At 43.9% G+C, this 23,220-nt stretch overlaps 1 protein-coding gene across 1 annotated transcript in view; it reads left to right on the forward strand.

The window, feature by feature from the left end:
- lama2 (laminin, alpha 2) overlaps nucleotides 1–23,220 on the forward strand; it is a 207,320-nt gene continuing 184,100 nt past the window's right edge. Inside the window, 1 exon segment of the mRNA XM_080021184.1 lies at nucleotides 1–106. Within this exon segment, the coding sequence (XP_079877310.1) occupies nucleotides 28–106 (79 nt within the window). The 5' untranslated portion in view covers nucleotides 1–27.

Here is a 23,220-nt window from a genome sequence, read left to right on the forward strand (position 1 = left end):
ACCCACGCAGCTCGCGCGAGGAGCCGGATGCGGGCGATGACGGCGGCACGGCGGCTCGTGGCGTTCGCCGCGTTGCTATGGCAATGCTGCCAAGCGCAGCAGAGAGGTGAGCGGTCGGTTGAAGTTTGGGCGCCATTGTTTTTTTTTGTTTTTTTTTTTTGGAATCCATTCATTTCTTAAATTGTTCTTCGTTTGGTGTGACCCAACGGAGCCACCGGCAGTTAGAGGGGATGGCGAGACCTTTGGGTTTGGGCGGTTTGGAGAGTTGGTGTCCTGGATAGTACACTGGCGGGAAGTGACTCAATCCAACCCTGCTGTACACACACACACACACACGGATGCGAGGCTACTGAATTCATAAATGTCACATCTGTCTCTTTCCCCTCTCTGGCTCTTCTTTATCAACTGTCTGAGTGCTCGTAAATTGGTTTTTCGGGGTTATTGCCGTCTTCTTTCATTCCAGCAAGAGGTCAACTTCACTGAAAACCCGATAGAAATCAACCTCTTGTTTTGGCCCCAGCCTTTCTAAAGTCAATTTCAATTAAAACATTATTATTATTATTTTTTTTTTTTTTCAAATTTTTAATTAAAGTCATTGCATTTTAAGCAGCGAGTTCAACCTTGCGTTTGACATTGGTGGAGTTCTGTGTGATCTTTTGTGATTGAAACAATTTCAGTATATGTTGTTGAAAAATGCAGGAATGATCTACAACTGAGAGGATGGATATGAAATTAGTCATTTGTATTTAGTTGCAACATTTTGGTTCTCCAGGTGTCAGGGCATTTTGTCCTTAAATAGTGAAAAATCGACAAAATGTAGACGTGTATATATAAGGCTTATGGTCGGAGATGCCTTCATGTCCCCTGCATGGATATTTATTGCAGGCGGTGAATCGATTGTAAACGAACTGAGGCCGCTTCCTGAAGGAGCCTGCGGGATGCGTCCTACGTGTATGAATTGCACACAAAAAAAAGAGGACACAGATGTTATGTTTGAGGTTGAGGAAGTGGATTTTCGGGGAAAATCGGGGTCGTTACTGAGAGCCGTGATCGATTGAGCGAGATCGCTTTCGCGGCTAACAGCATAGAGGCCTCCCAGTGGTGAATATGTACCTAAACGGCAAGTGTGAACATAACCGTGTGCTTTCAACTCTTGTGGGTGCGTGTTTGCGGGCGTGTGTGTGTGTGTTTATGTGTGTATGGATGTGTGTAGTTGGTACGTGAGGCGCCGGCGGTTGGAAGACTTTGTCGTCCGAGAGATGAGACAAAACCAGCCGCCCTCATGCTTCCCTTCCGTCTATCCTGCTCAAAATGTCTGCAGCTACTGTTTAACCCAGGAGCGCTTTCGGACCCCCTGCCAAGGGTGTGTGTGTGTGCGTGTGTGTGTGCGTGTGTGCGTGCGTGCGTGTGTGTGTGTGTGTGTGCATGCGTATGTGTGACGGAGAGACGGAGAGGTAGGTGGAGGGGGGAGGGGTGCGAGGGAGAAGCCATCTGCGTGTGGCGCCTCATTACCAGGCGTGTCAACCGGCCGCGCTCTCTATCAGCCGCCGAGGCCCTCCGAGGGAGACGGTGAGAGATTATCCGAGAGGGGAGGAGACGGAGGAGAGGTGGGGGTTGGGGCGGGGGTTCTGAAAGGCTGAAATGGAGAAGTGGGAGGACGTGGGGCGCAGAGGATGCGGCGAAGACAGGAGAGATGGGGACGGAGGAGGAGGCGAAGGTGAATGACGGACCTTGTCACCGCCTGATTTAGCTCCTTTTGTGAGCTCCTACCGCCACGTTGTCGATGATAATGTTAAAATATATGGCATATACTATGGATATATGAGGGGAAACACCAACAACACATAAACAGTAATACAAACATGTGTCATGTATCAATTATGTACCTTCATTTGACAATAAAAGATGGACTATTACATACATATGCTGTCATATACCTACAGTCCTAGTTCTACCTTCCGCAGCCTATTTTGAGAGACCCTAAAACCAAGGCATACGTGGCTAGCAAAATCAATTTCAAGAATTTGCGTGAATCACTGGAGAAATGAAAAAGTATGGGGGGAAAAAAGAAGTTCTGGAAAGTAAAAAAAAAAACAACCTCTATCCAAACCCCAACAACTGAATTCCTTGGAGCTGTGTGTGCGTATTAACGTGAATGAACCTGGACTGATTTGCATGGATTGGTTGGTGTATTGGTGTTGGTGGAATCTCTGGAGATGTCGAGGTGTCAAAAAAAAAAACGGGCGGAAAAAAAGTCAATTTGTGAGCAGACTTAAGAAATCAACATTTGCATCCCTGCGAATCCACCCGGGGTATTGTTAAAAGTGACTTTTATACGGAGGCACTACCTCATGGAAAATATTTCCCCTGCAGTGATGTCAATGGAATTTGAACCGGTGCATAATCAGTCCAGTCGTTTGATGGCTGATGACAACACATCGGGGTGTGATGTCGAAAGAACGAGAAAATGGATTAATCTGGAAGTAGAGAAGTAGAGGCCCAACCCCCCCCCCTCCCCCCCACCTCTCCTGAGCGACTGACAGCGCCTTTTTCTTTTAATAAAAAATCTATTGCTGGGTTAATTGGGATCGAACCGCGTTGCACTCGGCGCGATACAAATATGAACTCTGCACATGCCATGTGAATGTCGCGGGAATCCGAAATAGGATTTTCTCCAGCCATCAGAGAAATCAACTCATCTTTTATGAGGTGAATTCATCCCAATATCATTACGAGGCTTGTAAAATATGTTGATTTGGGGCGGCTATGTTAATGTGAGAGGCAGCCGAGCTTAACTGAGTGGGATTTGACGGGATCCTCTGGAGGAGGGAGCTCTAAGTCTACTTCAGCCTGCGACCCAAACGCAGTCGATCCAGTGAATACCAATGGATCTTAGAGGGGGAAGAAGGGTGTGTGTGTGTGTGTGTGTGTGTGTGTGTGTGTGTGTGTGTGTGTGTGTGTGTGTGTGTGTGTGTGTGTGTGTGTGTGTGTGTGTGTGTGTGTGTGTGTGTGTGTGTGTGTGTGTGTGGAGGAAAGAGTGCTGCCCAGTGAGAATAGTGGTAGGACGGGTAGATGGATGGATGAATGGGCAGACAGGAATGAATGGGGGCAGGGAAGTGTTGGTTGATTGATTAATTGATTGATTGATGGGTGGAATGGGCTTAGTTTTGCCAAATGAAAGTCTCGTTCAAGATGATCTGTGTTGGGTGGATTAGGCAATGTTTTTTGTTTTTTTTCCAACATTCGGTTTTACTCTCGTCTTTGCTCCAAATCGGTAACTTCCTTTTCACTAAAGTTTTCCTTCCGCCGAGCGATTGTTTGTTTGTTTTTCATGGTCATTTGAGGTGGCGGGGATATTGCTGTTCTTTTCTTGTGGATGTTCCTACGCTCAACATCCTATTTACTGACCACAACTATAGCGGGGTGGTTTATTAAATTTACCAACCAGGACGACAGCGCCTAGAGGAGCATGCGGGACGTACATACCTTAAATGGCCATGAAGTGCCAGCTAAAAAAAGTATCAAATATGGGATTTTTTTAACAAAATCATTTTATGGATAACCACTTTGAAGCAAAGTTATATTAAATGAGTTGACATATCCTAATGTCCCGCATATAGTCGCGGTATTTTAGTAACTGTTTGAATCTCACTATTAACTCACGCACAGAAAAGCTTTGGCGAAGTCGATGTACTTCCTCTTTACATAACGTAAAGAGGAAGTACAGCAAAGTCCACGTGGGAACAACAATAGCCACCGTGGCTACTTTTCATACCGTTGCCATATATCCTTGAGAAATGTTGAGCGTGGTTAGTAAGCCATCTGACACTCTGTTTGTGTAGGAATTCTCTTAAGCTGTCATTGGATTTCATGTACTGATCAACGACTGTGTTTGCACCCAGCAAAACCACAGGTTGCACGGCCACCAACAGGTGTGTGTGTGTGTGTGTGTGTGTGTGTGTGTGTGTGTGTGTGTGTGTGTGTGTCTGTGTGTGTGTGTGCGTGCGTGTGTGCATGTCCTTGAGGGGGCTTTGGTGTTTGTGTTAGGTGGAGAGATCCTTTGGGAGCTAAATTTAGTCAGGTGCTAAGCTGAAGTGTGCGCTAGGTGCTTCCTGTCGAGGTGAGCAGGGATGGAACGGGTGGGGTGATGTTTACCTCGACATTTTGAATTGAAAAACCCCCCCCACCCCCCCAACCCCTGAGAAACATGTCAAATTGGTAAAAGTAGGTCAGGATGTTAGCTCGCAGCTAAGCGGTACTGGCTGATTTCAAAGAGTGGTGTCTAGCAACTCAAACAGGCCGTGTCTTTTTGTTGTCGTTGGTTTATTTGGAAAACCGCACGGAACAGAATACGAGTACACACTCAATACACAAAATCCAGAGTCTGCTGGGACGGAGCTTGTATGCTTATTAGCCTCTATTTGCTGGCATATTTGATTACTTTTGTTGGGGGTTGTCTGTGAATTGGTTGGTGTATTTTGGTTACAATAGCTTGTTAATATTTGTGCTCCCCCCCCCAATGGACCAGTACTCCTTCGAAACACATCTTCCACTGAAAGTAGAAACTAGGTCTTTGTGTGTGCGGGTTTGAGTAGACATACATTATAAGTGTGTATTCCATTTTGCACATGATGCCTCTCTACACTCGTGTGTGTTATATGTGTTTCATTGCAGTTGTTCCTCGTTGTTGGCAGTAGCATAATGGAGAGGGGGTTGAAATCAATAGTTAATTCTAAAGGACCACCGTAGCTGCTCTGCCGTGGGTCTAGACACGTAGAGAAACAGAGCGACATCTGATCAATTCGGTAAACGTACGCACTCAAATGCATTCTCATGCTGAGTAGAAAGTAGTGTGTGTGTGTGTGTGTGTGTGTGTGTGTGTGTGTGTGTGCGTGTGCGTGTGCGTGTGCGTGTGCGTGTGTGTGTGTGTGTGTGTGTGTGTGTGTGTGTGTGCGTGTGCGTGTGCGTGTGCGTGTGCGTGTGCGTGTGCGTGTGCGTGTGCGTGTGCGTGTGCGCGTGCCTGCCTGCCTGCCTGCCTGCCTGCCTGCCTGCCTGCCTGCCTTTCGAAGTTTCCTGTTGTGCCGAAAAATAAAGCTGCGTCTTTAGAACCCAGATTAGCAGAGAGTGCGTTTAAGGCCGTGGTGTTCTGCCTTCAATGTTGAGGATGGTGTTGGGAAAAACGATGCATAAATTAAGTTCAAATGTACAGATAGTGCTATTGGCCGACCTTAAAATACAGCAAACACCCTGGGGTTCATTTCAAAATGTTTTCCCCAATGAGAGCCCGGCTGAAGACTTATTCCCACTGTTAAATAACTCTATAGGTCTGTGAAATGGGGCCGGCGGTTCCCTGGGACGTGAGATACAGTATGTTGATAGTGAGTACGGAGTACAGGAATAACTAAATAATTCCAAGTAAACAAACATCAAATTTATTCAGTTTGGAGATAAAAATACATCAGTTATTTACCCTACACTCACTAAACTGTAGAGTCTATAAATTGTCCTTTTTTTATGAAGTTTTCTAGAGCGTGGAAAATCAAATGGGAAGAGCATGGCGTGTTTGCAGTGAGTTCGATTGCCGGATAATTAGACGGCTCGCCGGATTGCTGGATATCTGACATCCTCCGTGGTTTAGCGGTAGTCTAATGTGGTCTTCCACTTGGTGAATAAAAAGTTCATGCGGCAGATGAAGGATGATGTCGAGGCAAACTCTTGAATGTAAAGTAAAACCTTCAATCAACGTGTGCGTTTCTGCGGCACCCTGACAAGTGAGGAGGCGCCGAACAAGAGTGAACAAATAGTTGGAATCCAATATGGTTGAAAAATTGGATAGATAGTTAGATAGTTAGATAGATAGTTAGGCAGACAGACAGATAGATAGATGGGTAGATGGATAGTTAGACAGATAGATAGATAGATAGTTAGATAGATAGATAGTTAGGCAGACAGACAGATAGATAGATGGGTAGATGGATAGTTAGACAGATAGATAGATAGATAGATAGATAGATAGATAGATAGATGGATAGTTAGACAGATAGATAGATAGATAGATAGATGGATAGATAGATGGATAGTTAGACAGACAGTCACCTTGTGGCTAAAATGCTGCACGCCCAACCAGATGTACAGCTGCCAAAAAAGAGGTTACTAACCCACTCTGAACCCCCCCCCCCCCACACACACACACTCAAGTTGATATCCAACGCAGCTGCAAAGACTTAGAGAATGACCCATGTCTCCCTCTATCTGTCTCTCTCTCTCTCTCTCTCTCTCTCTCTCTCTCTCTCTCTCTCTCTCTCTCTCTCTCTCTCTCTCTCTCTCTCTCTCTGTCTGTCTGTCTTTCTCTCTCTCTCTCCCTCTCTCTGACTATGATCTTTCAGTGTCCCTATATTTTCCCTGGGAGCTTCCTGTGGTAACACATGGTGTCCATATTGCCCCCCCCTTCACACTCACACACACACACACACACACACGCACGCGCACACACTGTTCTGCTACTCATAATCCCTCATTCCCTCTCCCCTGCTTCTTTCGTTCCTGTCCTCTCACTCTCTCTCGCTCACTCCTCTGTGCTCACCCTCCCGTTTCTCTCCTCTGGATGCTTTCTCTCACTCTCTTTCCCTCCTCTACTCTCGCCCTTTCTCTTCGTAGCCTCATCCGAATCTTTCCCTCATTTTCCCCCGCAAAACTTCAAAAACCTTTCCTTTTCATTCCTTCTGCCCCGGCGATATTAAACATTTACTCTTCATCTCTTCTTCTTCTTCTTCTTTCTCCCTCTTTCTCTCTTTTTCCTCTCTCCCCCGTCCCTGCATCCGGTCCAAGCTGACATGCGGCCCGCTGCAGATGCCTTAAGGTGGCGGGAGACTTTAAAAGACGTCAGGACAAAAGATGTAAGAACATGTCCCAGAACACCGTCAGCAGAATACTCAATCAGAACTCCGTCTACTTCTTTACGCCATTCCATGCCTCTAGGTGGCGCAGATTCCGTGGCACCCATTTCCAGCGCGAGTTGCCGGGAACAGTGGGAAGCATGTATGCCACAGCAAGAGGAGTTGGCAGTGGGTTTGCTTTACATAAAGATGAAAAAAAGAAACCGGGAATCGCCTGAAGGAATTCTTTCGAACACCGGAGAAACGTGTTCCTTGGCAAGACAGTGGTTTCAACGACCTGCCTATTTCAATTCAAAACTCACCCGAGCAACTGTTGAGTTTATTTCACAGTTTAAATTCTAATTCTAATTCTAGTGTGTATTGCATTGATGATGCAGTGAAAATATTTGGATGATGTGCTTGCTTTGTCTGTGATCGTGACAGCATTATTTTTATACGCTGTGTAGCCTTTTCTTTAGATTACACTTTCCTCGCTTTGTTGATATCAGTTATCACCAAGCACAGTGGTGGAAGTGAACGTTTGATGGATAATAATTTCAGTTTAAGTGGAAGTTCTGCATTTCTTGTTCCACGGGGGTTTGCGCAGAGCACCGCAAGAACCCAGATCACCGCTTCAATTTGTTCTTTTACTTGTTCTGAAGACCTCTTTTTGGTCAAAAACCTCTAATACTTTTTAAGTGTACCTCCACCTTGACTGCTGAATCTTCAGGACCTTGCTCGCTTAATGAATCGCTTAGTTAATTTGTCAGTTCACATTCCCTCCCACAAAGGTCTAGAATTCTTGCCCCTTGTCACTTCTTCCTCTGTTCCGCTAAAGACAGCACAGATGGTCTAATTATTTTATTTTGATTTGTTTTTTTGTCGACTTTTTATTCTGATTTTGGGGGTTTTGTGATGACTATCTGTTGGGCACTTCCTCAGAAAAGGTGATCCTGTTTTATTAGCTGCCAATTTACTCAGCTACAAAATTGCATCAAACAATTCTTCGACATGAATTATCAGCAAAGGCTTTTTGCTTCATATTTGAACTCGCAGTTTTTGTTTTCTTGTTGTTTGCGATGGACCACTTTCACCAGAACAGTTTGAACCAAACCCTCCCCGATTTCACGCTTGGAACTCCAAACCCAACCCTGGAACCCGACGTGAGTGAAACTCCATTGCATTGGGGCCAACTTAGTTCTCCAGACCTTTCCCCTTCCATCCAAAATCCAGACTAGAAATGTGCAAAGTCTTAAAGGTCTTAAAGCCGAAATCCAACTCCTGTGAGCATTAGCTCCTACCCTCCCCTTTGCTTAGCGCTCTGTAGCGCCAATCCCAGACAAAGAGCCAGACTTAGAGGTTTGACCGTTCGCGGTCTGTTCCACTGTCAGACGACATGGTCTGGCCCTGTCTCCAAGTCTCCAGTCTAGATTGATGCCAGCTGGTTTCTGCGGCTGCTGGTAATGACCAACCTAAGGACCACATCCTTGTTCGACACATGGTTAAAACATGTTCGCTGGCAGGGGTGGAAAGTAAGCGAGTACTAACACTCCAAGGACTGGACAAAGGTACAATTTAGAGGTATTGGAAGTTGATTTGAGTCATTCCATTATAGAGCCCTCCATTTATTGGTAAAACCTGCAATTTGATATTTATACTGAAAGGGTTTTTCATACAAGTGACGCAGTGTCTTCATTAGAAGGATTAGCTATTTCATTTTATTTCATTTTATTTTTATTGTATTTTATTTTATTCTATATATTTTTATTTTATTCTATAAGTATTCGACTTACTGTATTACGTATTAGGAGTCAGTTAGTTGGGCTATTAGAAATTTTTCCTAGGACATATTGTGTGTTATCACCGGGTGCGTTGCATTACATTTCACTGCATATATGTATGAAAGTATGTATATGTAAGTGACGAATAAAAATCTTGAATCTTGAATCTTGAGCTTTTAAGTTGAAGAACCTGCCAACAACAAAAGGGACCCATTGAGCTGTCTTTGAACCTGAAATATAAGGTCACGATGCAAACAACATGTACTAGGACAAGTACTTCAGTACTTTTATTTGAGTGGAATGTTGAATGGGCTATAATTATTTATGCCAGTGCACCCTATTATATAGCATAGGATAATTGGATGAGACAATGATAATAGGACAGGGCAATTAGGATAACAGGATAGGGCAATTATTTTACTACTGGTGGATGGCAATTCTTTATATGTCTTATGTGTGTGAGACAGAATGTGAATGTTTACGTGTGTGTGGATTTTTGTGTGAGTGTGCAGCACGTGCCAGCTTCAAAAAATTCTGTGCAGTGACCTTTTTATTATACCGACCTCTAGCCTCTCACCCTCATGAACTTTGACCTCTCTGGGGTCAACCACCCCACAGCCTCTCAATGTTATCATGACCCCGGCATGCTGTGTGGTCAAAGCTAACCATGGAGAATTTTGCGCGCCGCCTCCATGTTTAGCGTGAGTTTGACGGAGTTATATCAAGAGCCGCTGACCGTTTGATTGACCTGCAAAAAACGTATTGCTTTTTGTCTAGGATTCTAAATCACAGAAGACCGGAGCAGTGAGCTACATGTAGAGCTGCTATGTGTAAATAGCACAGGGAAGAAACAATGTGATTGCAGAGAAGAAACATCTTCTATGCAATAAAAGGCCTGAGCTTGATAAATTACTCGATAAATTCATGTGAAACAGGTGATGTCTTCACAACTTTTCACTTAGTCAACTGCAGTTTGGCCTCTGGTAGTTTGAATTTAGAAGTGGAGCGTCCAGTGTCTACAGTGGTTATGTCTAAACGTAGACATGTGGTGTTCCTAATAAAGCATTTTTAGTTCTCTAGTAAGTTCCTAAAAAAAAAAAGAACTCTGTTTCTTCGAGAAGGGGTTCCTGCCATGACCACTAGGCTAAAGGTTTTAACTTACTCCAGTTTATTTTCTCTCCGAAGTATTCCACACTTGAGACTCAGTGGACTGTCCCGACACATCCATAACCTCTGAAGATATTTAGTGTCCAGTATCCAGAAATAATGATTTTCATGACAAAATAAGCTTTCAAGAACTTCCCAAAAAGCTGGAACAAATGACTTTATGCATTTACTCCAGTGGTGGCATGTGAATAGTCCATCTACAGTGACCCAACGTCCTGGTTCATCCGGGACTGTCTCGGATTTGAGTTGTGTGTGCCGGGTCCTGACCGATATCTGTAAAACATTCAAATGTCCCGGTTTTCAACATTCACTCCAAATTGTCCTGGTTTTCAGCACAGTTAAGATAATAATAATAATAATATTATTATTATTATACTTGTTTTCTGCATTTAAATACAGTGTGAAAGAAAAGAGTGTACAGAAAGATCCCACCAGAGAAGTGGGCGTCGTCATCAACACGCCCACTCGCTCGCTGTTAATTGTGTGCTGTCAGGGGTGTGTGTGTGTGTGTGTGTGTGTGTGTGTGTGTGTGTGTGTGTGTGTGGGGTCGGCACTTCTTATAGGCGGCTCCGCTGCGCATCCCCCTACCTCTCCGTCACCTTATTGTACGAAACCAAAAAAGCACCGTGCTTAACGGGGGGACGCTCATCAGTCACCTCCTCCCCGCCAACAGAGTGCCGAATGTGTGGTACATGTAAGGGTCCCGGTTTGGGGATTTCAAAATGTGGTCACCCAAAGACCGTCTGCGCAGATGCTTAATTTACATCTTTAAATCAACTCTATTTCGATCGCCAAGGAAATTGATACCGCAGATCAATAGATGTGTGGACAGAGGTCTTGAGTTCCCTAACCTGGTTAGCATGGTTTCAGGGGATAAATTACAAATGTGTATGCTGTCCACATGAGTTGTTTGCACACACAGCTCGCACACACACACACACACACACACACACACACACACACACACACACACACACACACACACACACACACACACACACACACACACACACACACACACACACACACACACACGTACGCACAGGGGCAGAAAACAAAAAAAGCCATTATTTCGGGGCTGTGTGTGTGTGTGTGTGTGTGTCTCTGTGTGATTGAGATGATAAAGCACCGGAGGAGTGAGAGTCAATTAGGCTGACCTGGTTAGCTATGGATTTAACATTTATGCACCTCCCTGCGTGCCAGAAAATACTGAGACGGCCAGAAGCAGCGCCGCAGAGAAGGGGACGAGGAAAGAAGGAGATAGCAGGAAACGAGGGAGAGAGATGCGTGGCGAGGGGTGCGGGTCGTGTTTACATTTTTATTATTTCCATTATTTCCAGCGGCATTTTTCAGTCCGTGTTGGACGTGCCAGTGTGTGTGTGTGTGTGCATTAACAGAGAGAGAGAGAGAGAGAGAGAGAGAGAGAGAGAGAGAGGGAGAGAGGCCAACGTATTCTATATGTAATTTTGTTTTTCGATTATTTTGTTTTTGTATTCCCATTATTCTGGTCTGAGGCAAACCCACAGAGGGCTTAATGCAGTGGAAACGTTCACACACCTGACACAGAATGAAATATGCTGCTTTTCTTTCCCCAGCGTGCGCACGTACACATGCACTCATGTGAGCAATGGAACATTTTCAGCTCCGCCGTAATAGATGGGTGCCGCCAGGGGAGTTACAGGGTGCGGGGTGACCGCGTTTCGTATTTTTTTTTATTTTTTCAAACGGAGCAGGCCAGAAAGTTTCATTACTGTTATTATTTGCTGTTTAGGGCCGACACAGACTGCGGCTGCGCAGTAGGGCGGCGGCGCCTAGCGGTTTATCCCTTTCCCAAATGGCACTTCCCTAGCTTCCTCTTCTTTTCTTCTTGTTGTGAATTTTTTCGTTATTTCTTCTTGTGTTTATTGATTATATTTTTCTTTCCTAAAAGGTGGGTCAGTACCTTTGGACTAGACTGAGGTCCTCCAAAAATAAGTAAATAAACGCTCTCCAGATGATCCTGGGGTAAACTAAGGGCTGTATTGTGAAAGCCAATTGAAAGGCTGACTCTCACAAAACATCTAAGGCCTGCATGTGGGGGAAAAAGAAAGCAGAATTTATGTGCATTTGTTTGATTAGGATGAAGAAGCATCAGAAGAGGGAGAGTTTATTAGGGCGACCCAAAGAACATTTCTAACATTTATAAATAAAGAGCAGGAGCAGGTATTTGAACCCCCTATTTTTTTCTCTTCCACAATGTTTTTATTTCCATTTATTCCAACAGTGAAATACAGCCTTTAACTTTCATATTGTATATAACACGACATAATATTGCTGGATGTTAAAACCGAACCCCCCATTTTTTCATCTTTGCTAATCCATTTCATGTATTTGTGAGAGAAAAAAAATTAAAATTGGACTATCAGGAAAACATATGCCACAAAATACCACTTGACTACACTGAAATTTCTGGTGAACCCCCCCAGCTTAGGACTCACTGTTTATGAGGGCCATCAGTACATTATCTAAACACCTACTAGACTCCGAGCGTCTCTTTTAAACCAGATGGAATTTGTGGTAATTAAACTGCTTTGTAAGTAGCTTTTGGAGCTCCTGTGTAAAGTTTCATCCCACAACACTCTTCTTCCTTGTAATATGGTTGGACTTGTTGGCCTCGTTTGAAAACCAAGCTAAGCCTGTCCGGTCGGCCCATCCCGGCCGAGTCCTGCCGAGAAGCTTGTTGTTTTCTAGCTTGTGGTGGGCGAGAGAGTGGGCGGGGAAGTCCATCAGCACATTTTTATCCCAAGAGGAGCTCCTCTCTCCGACGGCGGCTCCCTCGCATCCACTCAACTGGTCCATTGTGCTCCTCTGGCCCGAACCCCGCGCTAACAAAGGGTTCTGTTTTGTGTTGGAGAAGTCCTGTTCTCTTCTTCCTCTTCTGGACTGTTCTGATCTGTCTGGAGACCCGTAGGTTTGGAAATACCAGTAAATATAATTATTATTTTTTTCTTCTTCTTGCGAGCCAAACCTGATTTTACTCGTTTTCCAAGCAGTAAATTTTAGTGCGTGGAATTGGCAGGGACCGATATGTATTTTAAATCTTTTGAGTATTGCGATTTTGTGAGTATAGCAACTTGTGAACTTATTGGAACTGACTCACTGGGAATGAACTTATTGTATAAAAGGTAGAAATTGGTAATCATATATATATATTTTTTTTAAAAGGGCGCCCTCCAGTTCATTCCGTCTGAGTCAATATTTTTCCCAGATGTTTATGATGCCATCAGATACGCTCATTTACATTACAAGAGTAACTTTAAAATATGAGAATTTGATATTAATGACATATTAATAAGGGCCTGTCGCTTTAAGACATTGCATTGTGGGTAATGTAGGAGTCCCGTTGGTGGGTGGGCTAGAGGGGTAGGCGGATACACTTGTTGTGTGTTATTACTTCATTCTAAAAGTAGGAACGTTACTCTCTACTCATTGTTGGAAGTTCCCAACAACAAGGTTCCATTTAAACGGACTAACGGCGTGTGAAAGCCCTCAGAGACATTTCATCAGCTTTATTAACTTTTGCGAGTAAAACAAAATGGACACGATTCGGACCCGTTGCTCTGCAGCTGCAACGACCTCCACGTGTTAGGACACAAGCACTGAATATGTTTCAGACTGACTAGGGGTGAGCGGGGAACGACAACATTGAAATTTGACGTTAATCATAGGGTTAAAACCCCGGCAGCGATGATTATAATGTTGTAGTAGGCCTATCCCTGCAGTCTCCACTAGCTTACTATCGACACTGACAATCCTTTAAAGATTTTTCAACTTTCTCCAAGATTACATTTAATCTTCTCTAAAATTAAATGTCCACAGATGATTATAATCTTCATTCAAGATTAAGTTAAGCAGTGGAAAGTTATACGAACATTTTGAACTTTACTTCTTCTACTCATGGCTTCTGGATCTGTTCATGCAGGGTCTAACCATTGGTAGGATATAAGCTTTATCGGCACTTTATCGATAGAATTTCAACCGATTGTTCTTCAGAACCCATATATTGGCCGATATTATCGGTCTACCGATCGGCTGGGCCCTCATAAGAAGTTAAGACTGAGTTATGATTTCGGTCTGCCTATTTCTTTTACAGATTCTTAAACACAGACTATAAAATGGTCAACTTAAATCCTCACTTTTTAGCACCATTCCACCGATTCATTGATAATCATTCAGTACATCGTCAGCGGCTTTGGGTGTTACGTCATTCAAAACAAAAATTTACAACGACACAAATTTACTTCCAATTTGAGATCCTGCTGGTGACGATAAAATTTTCCACTACAGACAACCCAGGCACTTTAATTACTATCCCCGGTCCCTTGTAAATTTCACTTCTGGGATGAATTTCCCAAGCTCGGCCCAATAGGAAAAAGGAAAGGGAGGGAGTTAGAGGCTGCGATCCATCGGCTATTGATCGTCCTTTTGGTGAGTGGTAATTATTTATCAGCCTTGGCTGTAGCGATCAGTGAAATACTGTCCGTTTATTGGTGCCCTGGGCCCAGTGAACGCCGTCCCGGTCCCAGATGTAGGATGCCTGGGTGTTCAAGGTTCTGCTTGCGTTTTACGAGGAACAAACCGAATGCTTCCCAGGACTCAGTCACCACCGTCGCTAAAGCTTCATCTTTTCTGGCTCTCCGGGGATGCATTACATGTACACACACACACACACACACACGCACACGCGCACACACACACACGCACACACACATATACACACACACACACATATACACACAGACACACACAGACACACACAGACACACACAGACACACACAGACACACACACACACACACACGCACACACATATATACACACATTCATGCAGACGAGACAAACACATTACATATCTTTTAACACCCTGTCCCCCTCTCTTGTTTTCTGGCTGGGCGCCTCTGTTTTTCTGTCTCAATAAAGAGACATTCGGTCTGCTGTTTTATGGTAGACTATTTTGTGTGTATGTGTGTGTGTGTGTGTATATGTGTGTGTGTGTGTGTGTGTGTGTGTATGTGTGTATGTATATGTGTGTGTCTGTGTGTGTGTGTGTGTGTGTGTGACTTTGGTGGACTGTCCAGGAACTGAAAGTTGTAGCCTATTGTTTTCTCTTCTATTGTGCTCTTTTTTGCTATATCGTGTTCTGTTCTTTTCGAATTTGTGAAGTTATTTTGTGTTCTATGCCATTCTATTCTACTCAGTTCTATTCTGATCTGATGTATTCGGTTTTGTTCGATTCAGTCTGTTCCATTCCTCCTGTTCATATTGTATTCAGTTCTATTCTGTTATTTTCGATTCTGTTTGATTCAATTATATTATATCCCGTTCAATTCAATTCAATTCAATTATGTTATATTCTCTTCAGTTCTGTTTTGTTCTATTCTATTCTATTGCGCTCTACTCTATTCTCGTCGGTTCTGTCCTATTCTATTATATTCTATTGTATCCCATTAAATTATGTACTATTCCATTCTATTCTTTTATATTCTGCTCTGTTCTAGTTCTTTATATTCTATCCTCTTCTATTCTATTCTATCCGATTACGTTCTATCATATTCTGTTCTGTTCTGTTCTATTATGTTCTATGATGTTTATTATATTCTGTTGTACTAAGTTCTATTCTATTGTTTTCCATTCAATTTTATTCAATTTTTTTCTTTTCTATTGTGCTCTACTCTATCCTATTCGGCTCTATCATATTTTGTTCCATTCTGTTCTATCCCATTCTATGATGTACTATTCCATGCTATTCTATTCTGTTATCTTCTATTTTGTTCTCTTGTTCTCTGATTATATTGTGTTCTACTGCATTATATTCAGTTCTGTCATATACTATATTCTGTTCTATCTCAATTCATTATATTGTATACTAGTCCATTCTATTATTTTATATTCTACTCTGTTCTAATGCTTGATATTCTATCCTGTTCTATCCTATTATGTTCTATCAAATTCTACCATATTCTATGCTGTTGTATTGTATTTTCTTCTATTCTGTTGTATTCAATTCCATTCTATCCCATTAGATTCAATTCTTATCTCTATTCTGTTATGGTCTGTCATATTCTATTCTAATCTGTTCTATTCTAATGTGCTCTACTAGATTCTATTATGGACTACCATATTCTATTCTATTCTATTCTATCATATTCTGTTCTATTCTATTGCACTTGTTAGTTCTTGTGTCTCCATCATTGCTATGTGCGTCCCCATTTTTCTGCACTAACTGACAGCTGACATATGTAGAAAATGTACCGTGACCTCGGTAGGGGCACGGCAATCGATTAACGATGCACGCTGTCAATTCTCATGGGAAAGAAATAAATACGTGTGTGTGCGTGTGTGCGTGTGTGCGTGTGTGTGTGTGTGTGTGTGTGTGTGTGTGTGTGTGTGTGTGTGTGTGTGTGTGTGTGTGTGTGTGTGTGTGTGTGTGTGTGTGTGTGTGTGTGTGTGACAATACAAAACGAAAATCTTTCTTATTCTTTCTATCATGGCTCTGATTTATATACTGCATCTCTGTAGGACACTGACCCAGGGTTTTTTTTTCCAAATGGATTGTATAACCGGAAGCCATACCCCTCACCACCACCCTCCACCCTATACACACACACACACACATTCATGAACACCTTTTCCCCTTACTTTTTGGGTGTGAGTGTGTGTGTGTATTTTGCTGAGGCAGCAGGTCTGTGCCGGCCTCATGCAGCTGGTGATACATGGAGGAAGGAGAGAGCTTCAATAATGAGCGGAATCAGCCTTTAACATGGTAATGTGTCATTTAGGGCCGATCCATTTGGCTAACGACCAGCCTCCTATTGAAACCTATTAGCAGTACCCCCCTCTCTCCTCTCCTCTCCTCTCCTCTCCTCTCCTCTCCTCTCCTCTCCTCTCCTCTCCTCTCATCTCCACTGCTCTCCTCCTTACCTATCCTCCCACCCCCCTCCCCCGTCGTCTGCTCCCCCTCTTCTCTCCTCTCCTCCCCCCTCCCCTCTCATCTCCTAAGCCCTCTCCTCTATCCTTCTCTCTTCTCCTCTCCCCTCCACTCCTCTCCCCTTCTTGCCTCTCCTCTCCTCCCCTCTCCTCTAATCTCCCCTCTCCTCCCCTCTCCTCTCTTCTCTTCTCCCTCCTCCTCCCCTCTCCTCTCCACTCTTCTCCCTCCTCCTCCCCTCTCCTCTCCACTCTTCTCCTCCTCACCTAGCCCCCCCCCCCTCACCCGTCCTCTTCTCCCCCTCTCCTCTCCTCCCCCCTCCCCTCTCCGTCTCCTACGCCCTCTCCTCTATCCTTCTCTCCTCTCCTCTCCCCTCCTCTCCTCTCCGATCTCCCTCCCCCCTCCCCTCCTTCTCCCCTCTGCACCTTCTTTCCTCTCCTTCCTTTTGCAGCCCTTCGGGCCCATTCATAACATGTACCCATTACCCAGCCAGCTATTAGGTTTGCTAACAGTGAGATCCATCGGGTGGAAATCAATGTCTATCAAGGGAGCAGTTTGTCTCTAACACCACTGTTATAAATGTTACAAATGTTACACGCCGCAGCACATAGGCTACATTCTTATTTTCGACACACACACCCACACACACACACACACACACACACACAGACAGACACACACACACACACACACAGTGTCACAGCATTAGAGTAATGTATGTTGCATCATTGGCCATATATCTGAGTGACAGTAATAAAAACAAACGCTCAGACGCCAATGGGGGGTGGTTCTCATTTCTGTACATTTGCACAAATTTGTACTGTGTTTGTCCTCTCATTCCTTTTCTGTCGCTCTCACTCAAGCTCTTATGTCTTCATCCGGGCCTTCGTCTCTCACACTTACACACAGGCGCACGCATGTAAAGCGGCATAATGGGTCCTCTATCGTTCATACGCGCAAGGGCAGTTAACGCTAGCCTCCGGCGGGCAAGTTGGAGATGTGCAGCCATCAGCGCTGGTCAATAACCCTGAGTCAGCAACGCATAGTTCAGCTCTGTCAAAACCTTATGGAGCTGTTTGTCAAAGGTGTGTGTCTGATAAAAAACCCTCCCAACTTCATTTGGGACAGCTTGTTAATTCACATCTTCTTTTAATGGTAAGTACTTCCAACCATGTATTCCAAAGTTCAAAACTCACATCCAATTAATATGTTGAATAAAACTGTTCTTCCCAGATACAAGTGTGTGTTTTGTGCTGTAAAATTACTTAAAATGTCTTCAGTAAACGGAGTGATATGTATACAGATTATTATGGCGTGACCAACGTTAATTAGTTTGAATTCAAACATGTGATTCTTCCATTTTCTGTGAACCACATCTGTTTTGGCGAGTTTGTTAACCTGTCAGCGCGTAGGGAATTTCAACTTTTTGCAGATATGGTTGCCTGTCTCCAATGTCAACAAACAAAAACTTATTAAACGAGGGAAATAAGCAATGTCTTTTAGTTGAGTCACAAAAAACATCCCGGGGAAAAACCCTGACAGAGCCAGTTGGCCATGTGGCCGCCATACTGTAGTGAGGTTGAGGGTCCAACTCCAGCGAGAAAACACCTGGGTCGTTTTCAGCCATCGCTCCCTGCCATGTGTGTGCCAGTGTGTGTGTGTGTGTGTGTGTGTGTGTGTGTTGGAGCGTCCATGAGTGTGGAGACCATTAGTCATAATCACTCGCTGTTCCTCTCGAACATTCTTTGTAGATTAGTCCCCCTAGAATAGACTCCTAAAGCCAGTGGCGCGGCGTTGTGGTTCCCAACGCCGCTTGTCAAAGCAACATAGAAGAATTGAAGGGAAGAAGCCTGTATAGAGGAGGAGAGGAGGGGAGGAGAGGGGGATCAGAGGGACACCAAGGAAGAAGCGCAGGAGATGGGGAGGGGGTAGATGAGAGGATGGTGAGGGGGGGCGGACGAAATGAAGGATATTAATGTTCTGGCCTGTGTGTTCTGTTCAATCTCCGTGGTAACAGTCTCTTCATGGAAGTTCATGCACGTCCATCTGGATTTCCAATTACCCACAATCCCGTATGACCCCACTGGCCGTGTTTTCCGGAATGATGTTATTTCCTGACCTGACAAATAGACAAAATTCGAATGTACGGGACAAGGGGTGTGCGCATGCATACACACAGACACACACACACAGAACACACAAGAAACGATGGTAAAAGCCGACGTACATTCACAATCATATGCACACACACACACACACACACACGCGCGCTTCTAGTGACGCAGAGTTGTGATGTCACCCAGCCCGCTTGGCCCCCCCTATTCTCTTCTCCATCTTAACCATCTTCTCACTCTGAAATCTCACGTAGAGCACAAGACTCGCCTAAATCGTTTCAATCTTCGATTTTAAATCCTTACTTGTAAACAAGTTTGAGACAGTGGTCGTGCTACTGTTACATGTTGTGTAACTGTATTCTAATGCAGTTGCTTACAGTGTGGGGGCGGAGTAAACAGGTGGATGATGACTGGGGCTGCTGAACTCTCATAGGCTATTTTATGTGTTTTGTACTGTGTGATTAGTGCCACAGATATAACTGCACAAATTCACTGACTCATTGAATCATCACTTGTGCTAAATGCTACCTAAATGTCACCTCAATCAATTAGATTTCTTTCTGCGTATTCTGAGAGCGAAGCAGTCAAAAATAAACCAAAGTCGTGGTAAGAGAGATTGTTCTCTCACGCTTAAGGCGGATGGTGCCGCTGGTTCAACAGGTCTTTACAATTCCACCCATTGAGATTTAAAGGTAAATGGACATGGTTACTGAATTCTGCCACTGACAAGACCATCGTTTATTTTCCAGCGCACATTTCCACATGGTGTTCAGCTGACTGGCGACCACTGAGACCAAAGTAGACGAAAGGCTAAACACATGAGACCAAAGCACCAACAACCAATTGCCATATCGCAAGTGAATGATATCGTATGAGTATAAGTGAATCTCAATCTTTTTCATATCAAGGACCCTCAATTTGATACGCATTAGGCCACGGACCCAATTTGATTTGAGAAGATTTCTATTGTTTGTCCAAAATGCCATGGCCGTCTATGCAATAGTTTGGGAGATGAGAGTAAAACTATGGCCCAACAGTCATTATTGTCATTCTCTAATGGTCTAACGTCTTGTAACCATTAACCAATGGTGACTTTTAGCTAGTAATCATTTTTCTGGGGACCTCCTGGAACCTTTTGAGGGACTACTGGGGGTCCCTGGACCCCATGTTGAGAACCACGGATGTAGATGAACCTACACAGACGAAGAACACCATTGATCAGAGTTTTTTCAACCAGAATGATTGAACAATTGATTGAAGTTATTTACCATGTGTAATATGGTTTCAAAATGAGTATGAACAAAACATTTAAATTCAGTATTTCACCATTCCATGCTGTTCTATTCCATTCTATTCTCCACAGCTCTGTGGCTGGGAGCAGAGTATAGTGTTAGTAGCTGTGAGATGATCCACCGGTGATAAATGTCCCCGGGGCCGGAGGTCAAGTTGTTCTCTCCTGTAAATCTACTCTCTGACATTTTTTCATTACCAAAACTAACACCTCCCCTGGGTGTGTGTGTGTGTGTTAGCCTATGTATTGTTTAGTGTGTAGATGTGTGTACTGGGTGTGTGTGTGTGTGTGTGTGTGTGTGTGTGTGTGTGTGTGTGTGTGTGTGTGTGTGTGTGTGTGTGTGTGTGTGTGTGTGTGTGTGTGTGTGTGTGTGTGTGTGTGTGTGTGTTGTGTTTGGCGGCCTTGGCTGAGGAGACTCATTCAAAGTGCTATCCAAGGCTAGAACTGATAGGTTTGTTCCTAATAAAAACACACACACACACACACACACACACACACACACACACACACACACACACACACACACACACACACACAGAAATATACACTCTAACTCATTGATGTCTCTGAGGTGCTTGTGGGTGATTTAACAAAGTCCTCATCACTGCCTCATCATGTATGGGCTTTCTCCGTCTTGTTGTGTGTGTGTGTGTGTGTGTGTGTGTGTGTGTGTGTTTGTGTGTATGTGTGTGAGAGAGATCGGCAATTGGTCTAGAGGAGAGTAGATTTACCGCCGGCTGGGCTGAGATGAACTTAATCACTCCAACCACTTATCCAGAAGTTATAGTGCTTACTCTCTACTCTCCAGGCCGTCTCCTGTCTCCCCCTCTCTTTCCGTCTGTCTGGCCCTCACGCTCTCTTTGTCCATCTCCTTTAGGTCCAGGTATTTGGCTTTTGACATTCTATTTCTTTCGTTTTCTGTCATCTACTATTGTCACTAACTAACTTTCACTAAGTCACTACGTAACACAAATTACAAGACCAGCAAACACAACACATACAACCGCAACACATCCTATTCTATTGTTATGAAATATCTACATACATACCTACTTAGCTGTTACATACTTATTATTTCATAATAACCAGTACATGTCATGTTCAAAATGTAAGACTTTCGAAGACATTCAAACGGCACGGTTTAATAAATCGCTTGTTCCCCGTTTAAAATGTATTATTAGACGTGTCACGTGTCCAGATCGCACCAAATTCGCCAGGTGTGAAGTCGATCAGATGAACAGCTGTTGAGATAGTCAAAGGACAGACAGACAGACAGAGGGACAGAGAGACACACATAAAATTCCTAGAATTATAGAAAGATTATTATTATTATTATTATTATTATTATTATGATCATTATGGGACACAGTATAACTTCTCAGCTCACCGAATAGAAACAGTGTGTTCCAAACAGAATGTTTAATGTTTCACTGACACCTTAAACTATTAAACATCTGCATCTACAGTTGCACATTATAGAACACAAGGTCAGTCACTGTGGTTAAATCCAGCTCTACATAGATAACCAGTCTTTCTACTTCAGGGAGACCTTCTGGATCTAAACTGCCAGAGTTACTTCAAGATAGCGTATCGCCAAATCTATCAGTTTATTAGTGACAAATGGTCTCTTCTCCTTTCTCTTTGTCTCTGAAGAGATAGTTAGTTTCCCAACTGAGGGACATAGAGGCTGTATCCCCCGCTTGCCACAGAGCTTGAATGGTTAAATTATGCTCCCAGGGCGGCTAAAAGTAGCCAAATTCAAAAAAGTTCTAAAAAACACAACAAAACAAAGGCTGCGACTTTGATGTGTGACTCATTTTAACCTTCAACCAAAATCGTTTTGACATGGCAGGCCATTTTCGCCAAGGTGGGTCGCCACAGAGAAACTCTTGTGCATGCGTACGATAAAATCTTTTCCATAATTGGTCTATGTGCTAAGACCATTATTCACTTTGCATTTAAAGTAGCCTGCTGAGCGAGGTAAGCGTTCCTGCTTGCGATTTCCGTCACGTCGTCCAATTCTTTTCCAAGGTAACTAACGTAAAGCCAATAGGGCACATTGTGTAGATTAGCCAACACGCTAGTCTGTAAAATGAATATGGACCCAAAGAAAAAGCGGAGAATTTCTTCCTCCCCCCAGGCACAACGATTAGACGGCCCCGTCTGATTGGGGGAGACAGCGGTTACCAAAGCCTGCCTCCAGGAGACAGAGTCCTTCCAATGACTTTATTTTTGCTTTCCTGGTGTGTGGGCGTGTGTGTCTGTTTGTGTGTGTGCGTATGTGTTTGTTTGCGGTGGTCGGTGGGGGGCGGAATGGAGGATAAACTGTCTATAACTCTGTGGTTTTCCTGTTTAGTCTGAGCCTTGTGACTGTCTGATGGAGGTCATACAGAAACACTGTCTGCATGCAAACACACATGCACGCATGCACAAACACATACACACACACACCAATCAAAGTCCTCCTAAAAGGACTACGACTGATGGGAAAAACACAGGGCATTGTGGGGACACTGTGCTAACAGTAAACTGAGCTCACTTTGTGACCGCTGAGTAATCCCTCCAGTCCAAGCAGTCCCAGAGCAGAAGAAATGGAGTAGATCATCACCCCCACCGGGACCGGGCGGGGGATGAGTTTGGGCGAATAGCGCTGCTTGGAAAACCAAAAACTCTACAGAAATGCCTGAACCCTAAGAATTTTGGAATGAAAGCTTTTCCCTTTGATAAAATGTATACTTGTGTATATATACACTGATCAGCCACAGCATTAAAACCACTGACCGGTGAAGTGAATAACATTGCTCATCTTGTTCCAATGGCACCTGTCAAGGGGGATATATTAGGCAGCAAGTGAACAGTCAGTTCTTGAAGTTGATGTGTTGGAAGCAGGAAAAATGGGCAAGCGTTGTGATGGCTAGACGACTGGGTCAGAGCATCTCCAAAACTGCAGGTCTTGTGGGGTGTTCCTGGTATGCAGAGGTTAGTACCTACCAAAAGTGGTTCAAGATCCATTTGTTGCTTGTGGGGAG

The sequence above is a fragment of the Zeus faber genome (assembly GCF_960531495.2).
Source record: "Zeus faber genome assembly, chromosome: 2".
Taxonomy (NCBI): Eukaryota; Metazoa; Chordata; class Actinopteri; order Zeiformes; family Zeidae; genus Zeus; species Zeus faber.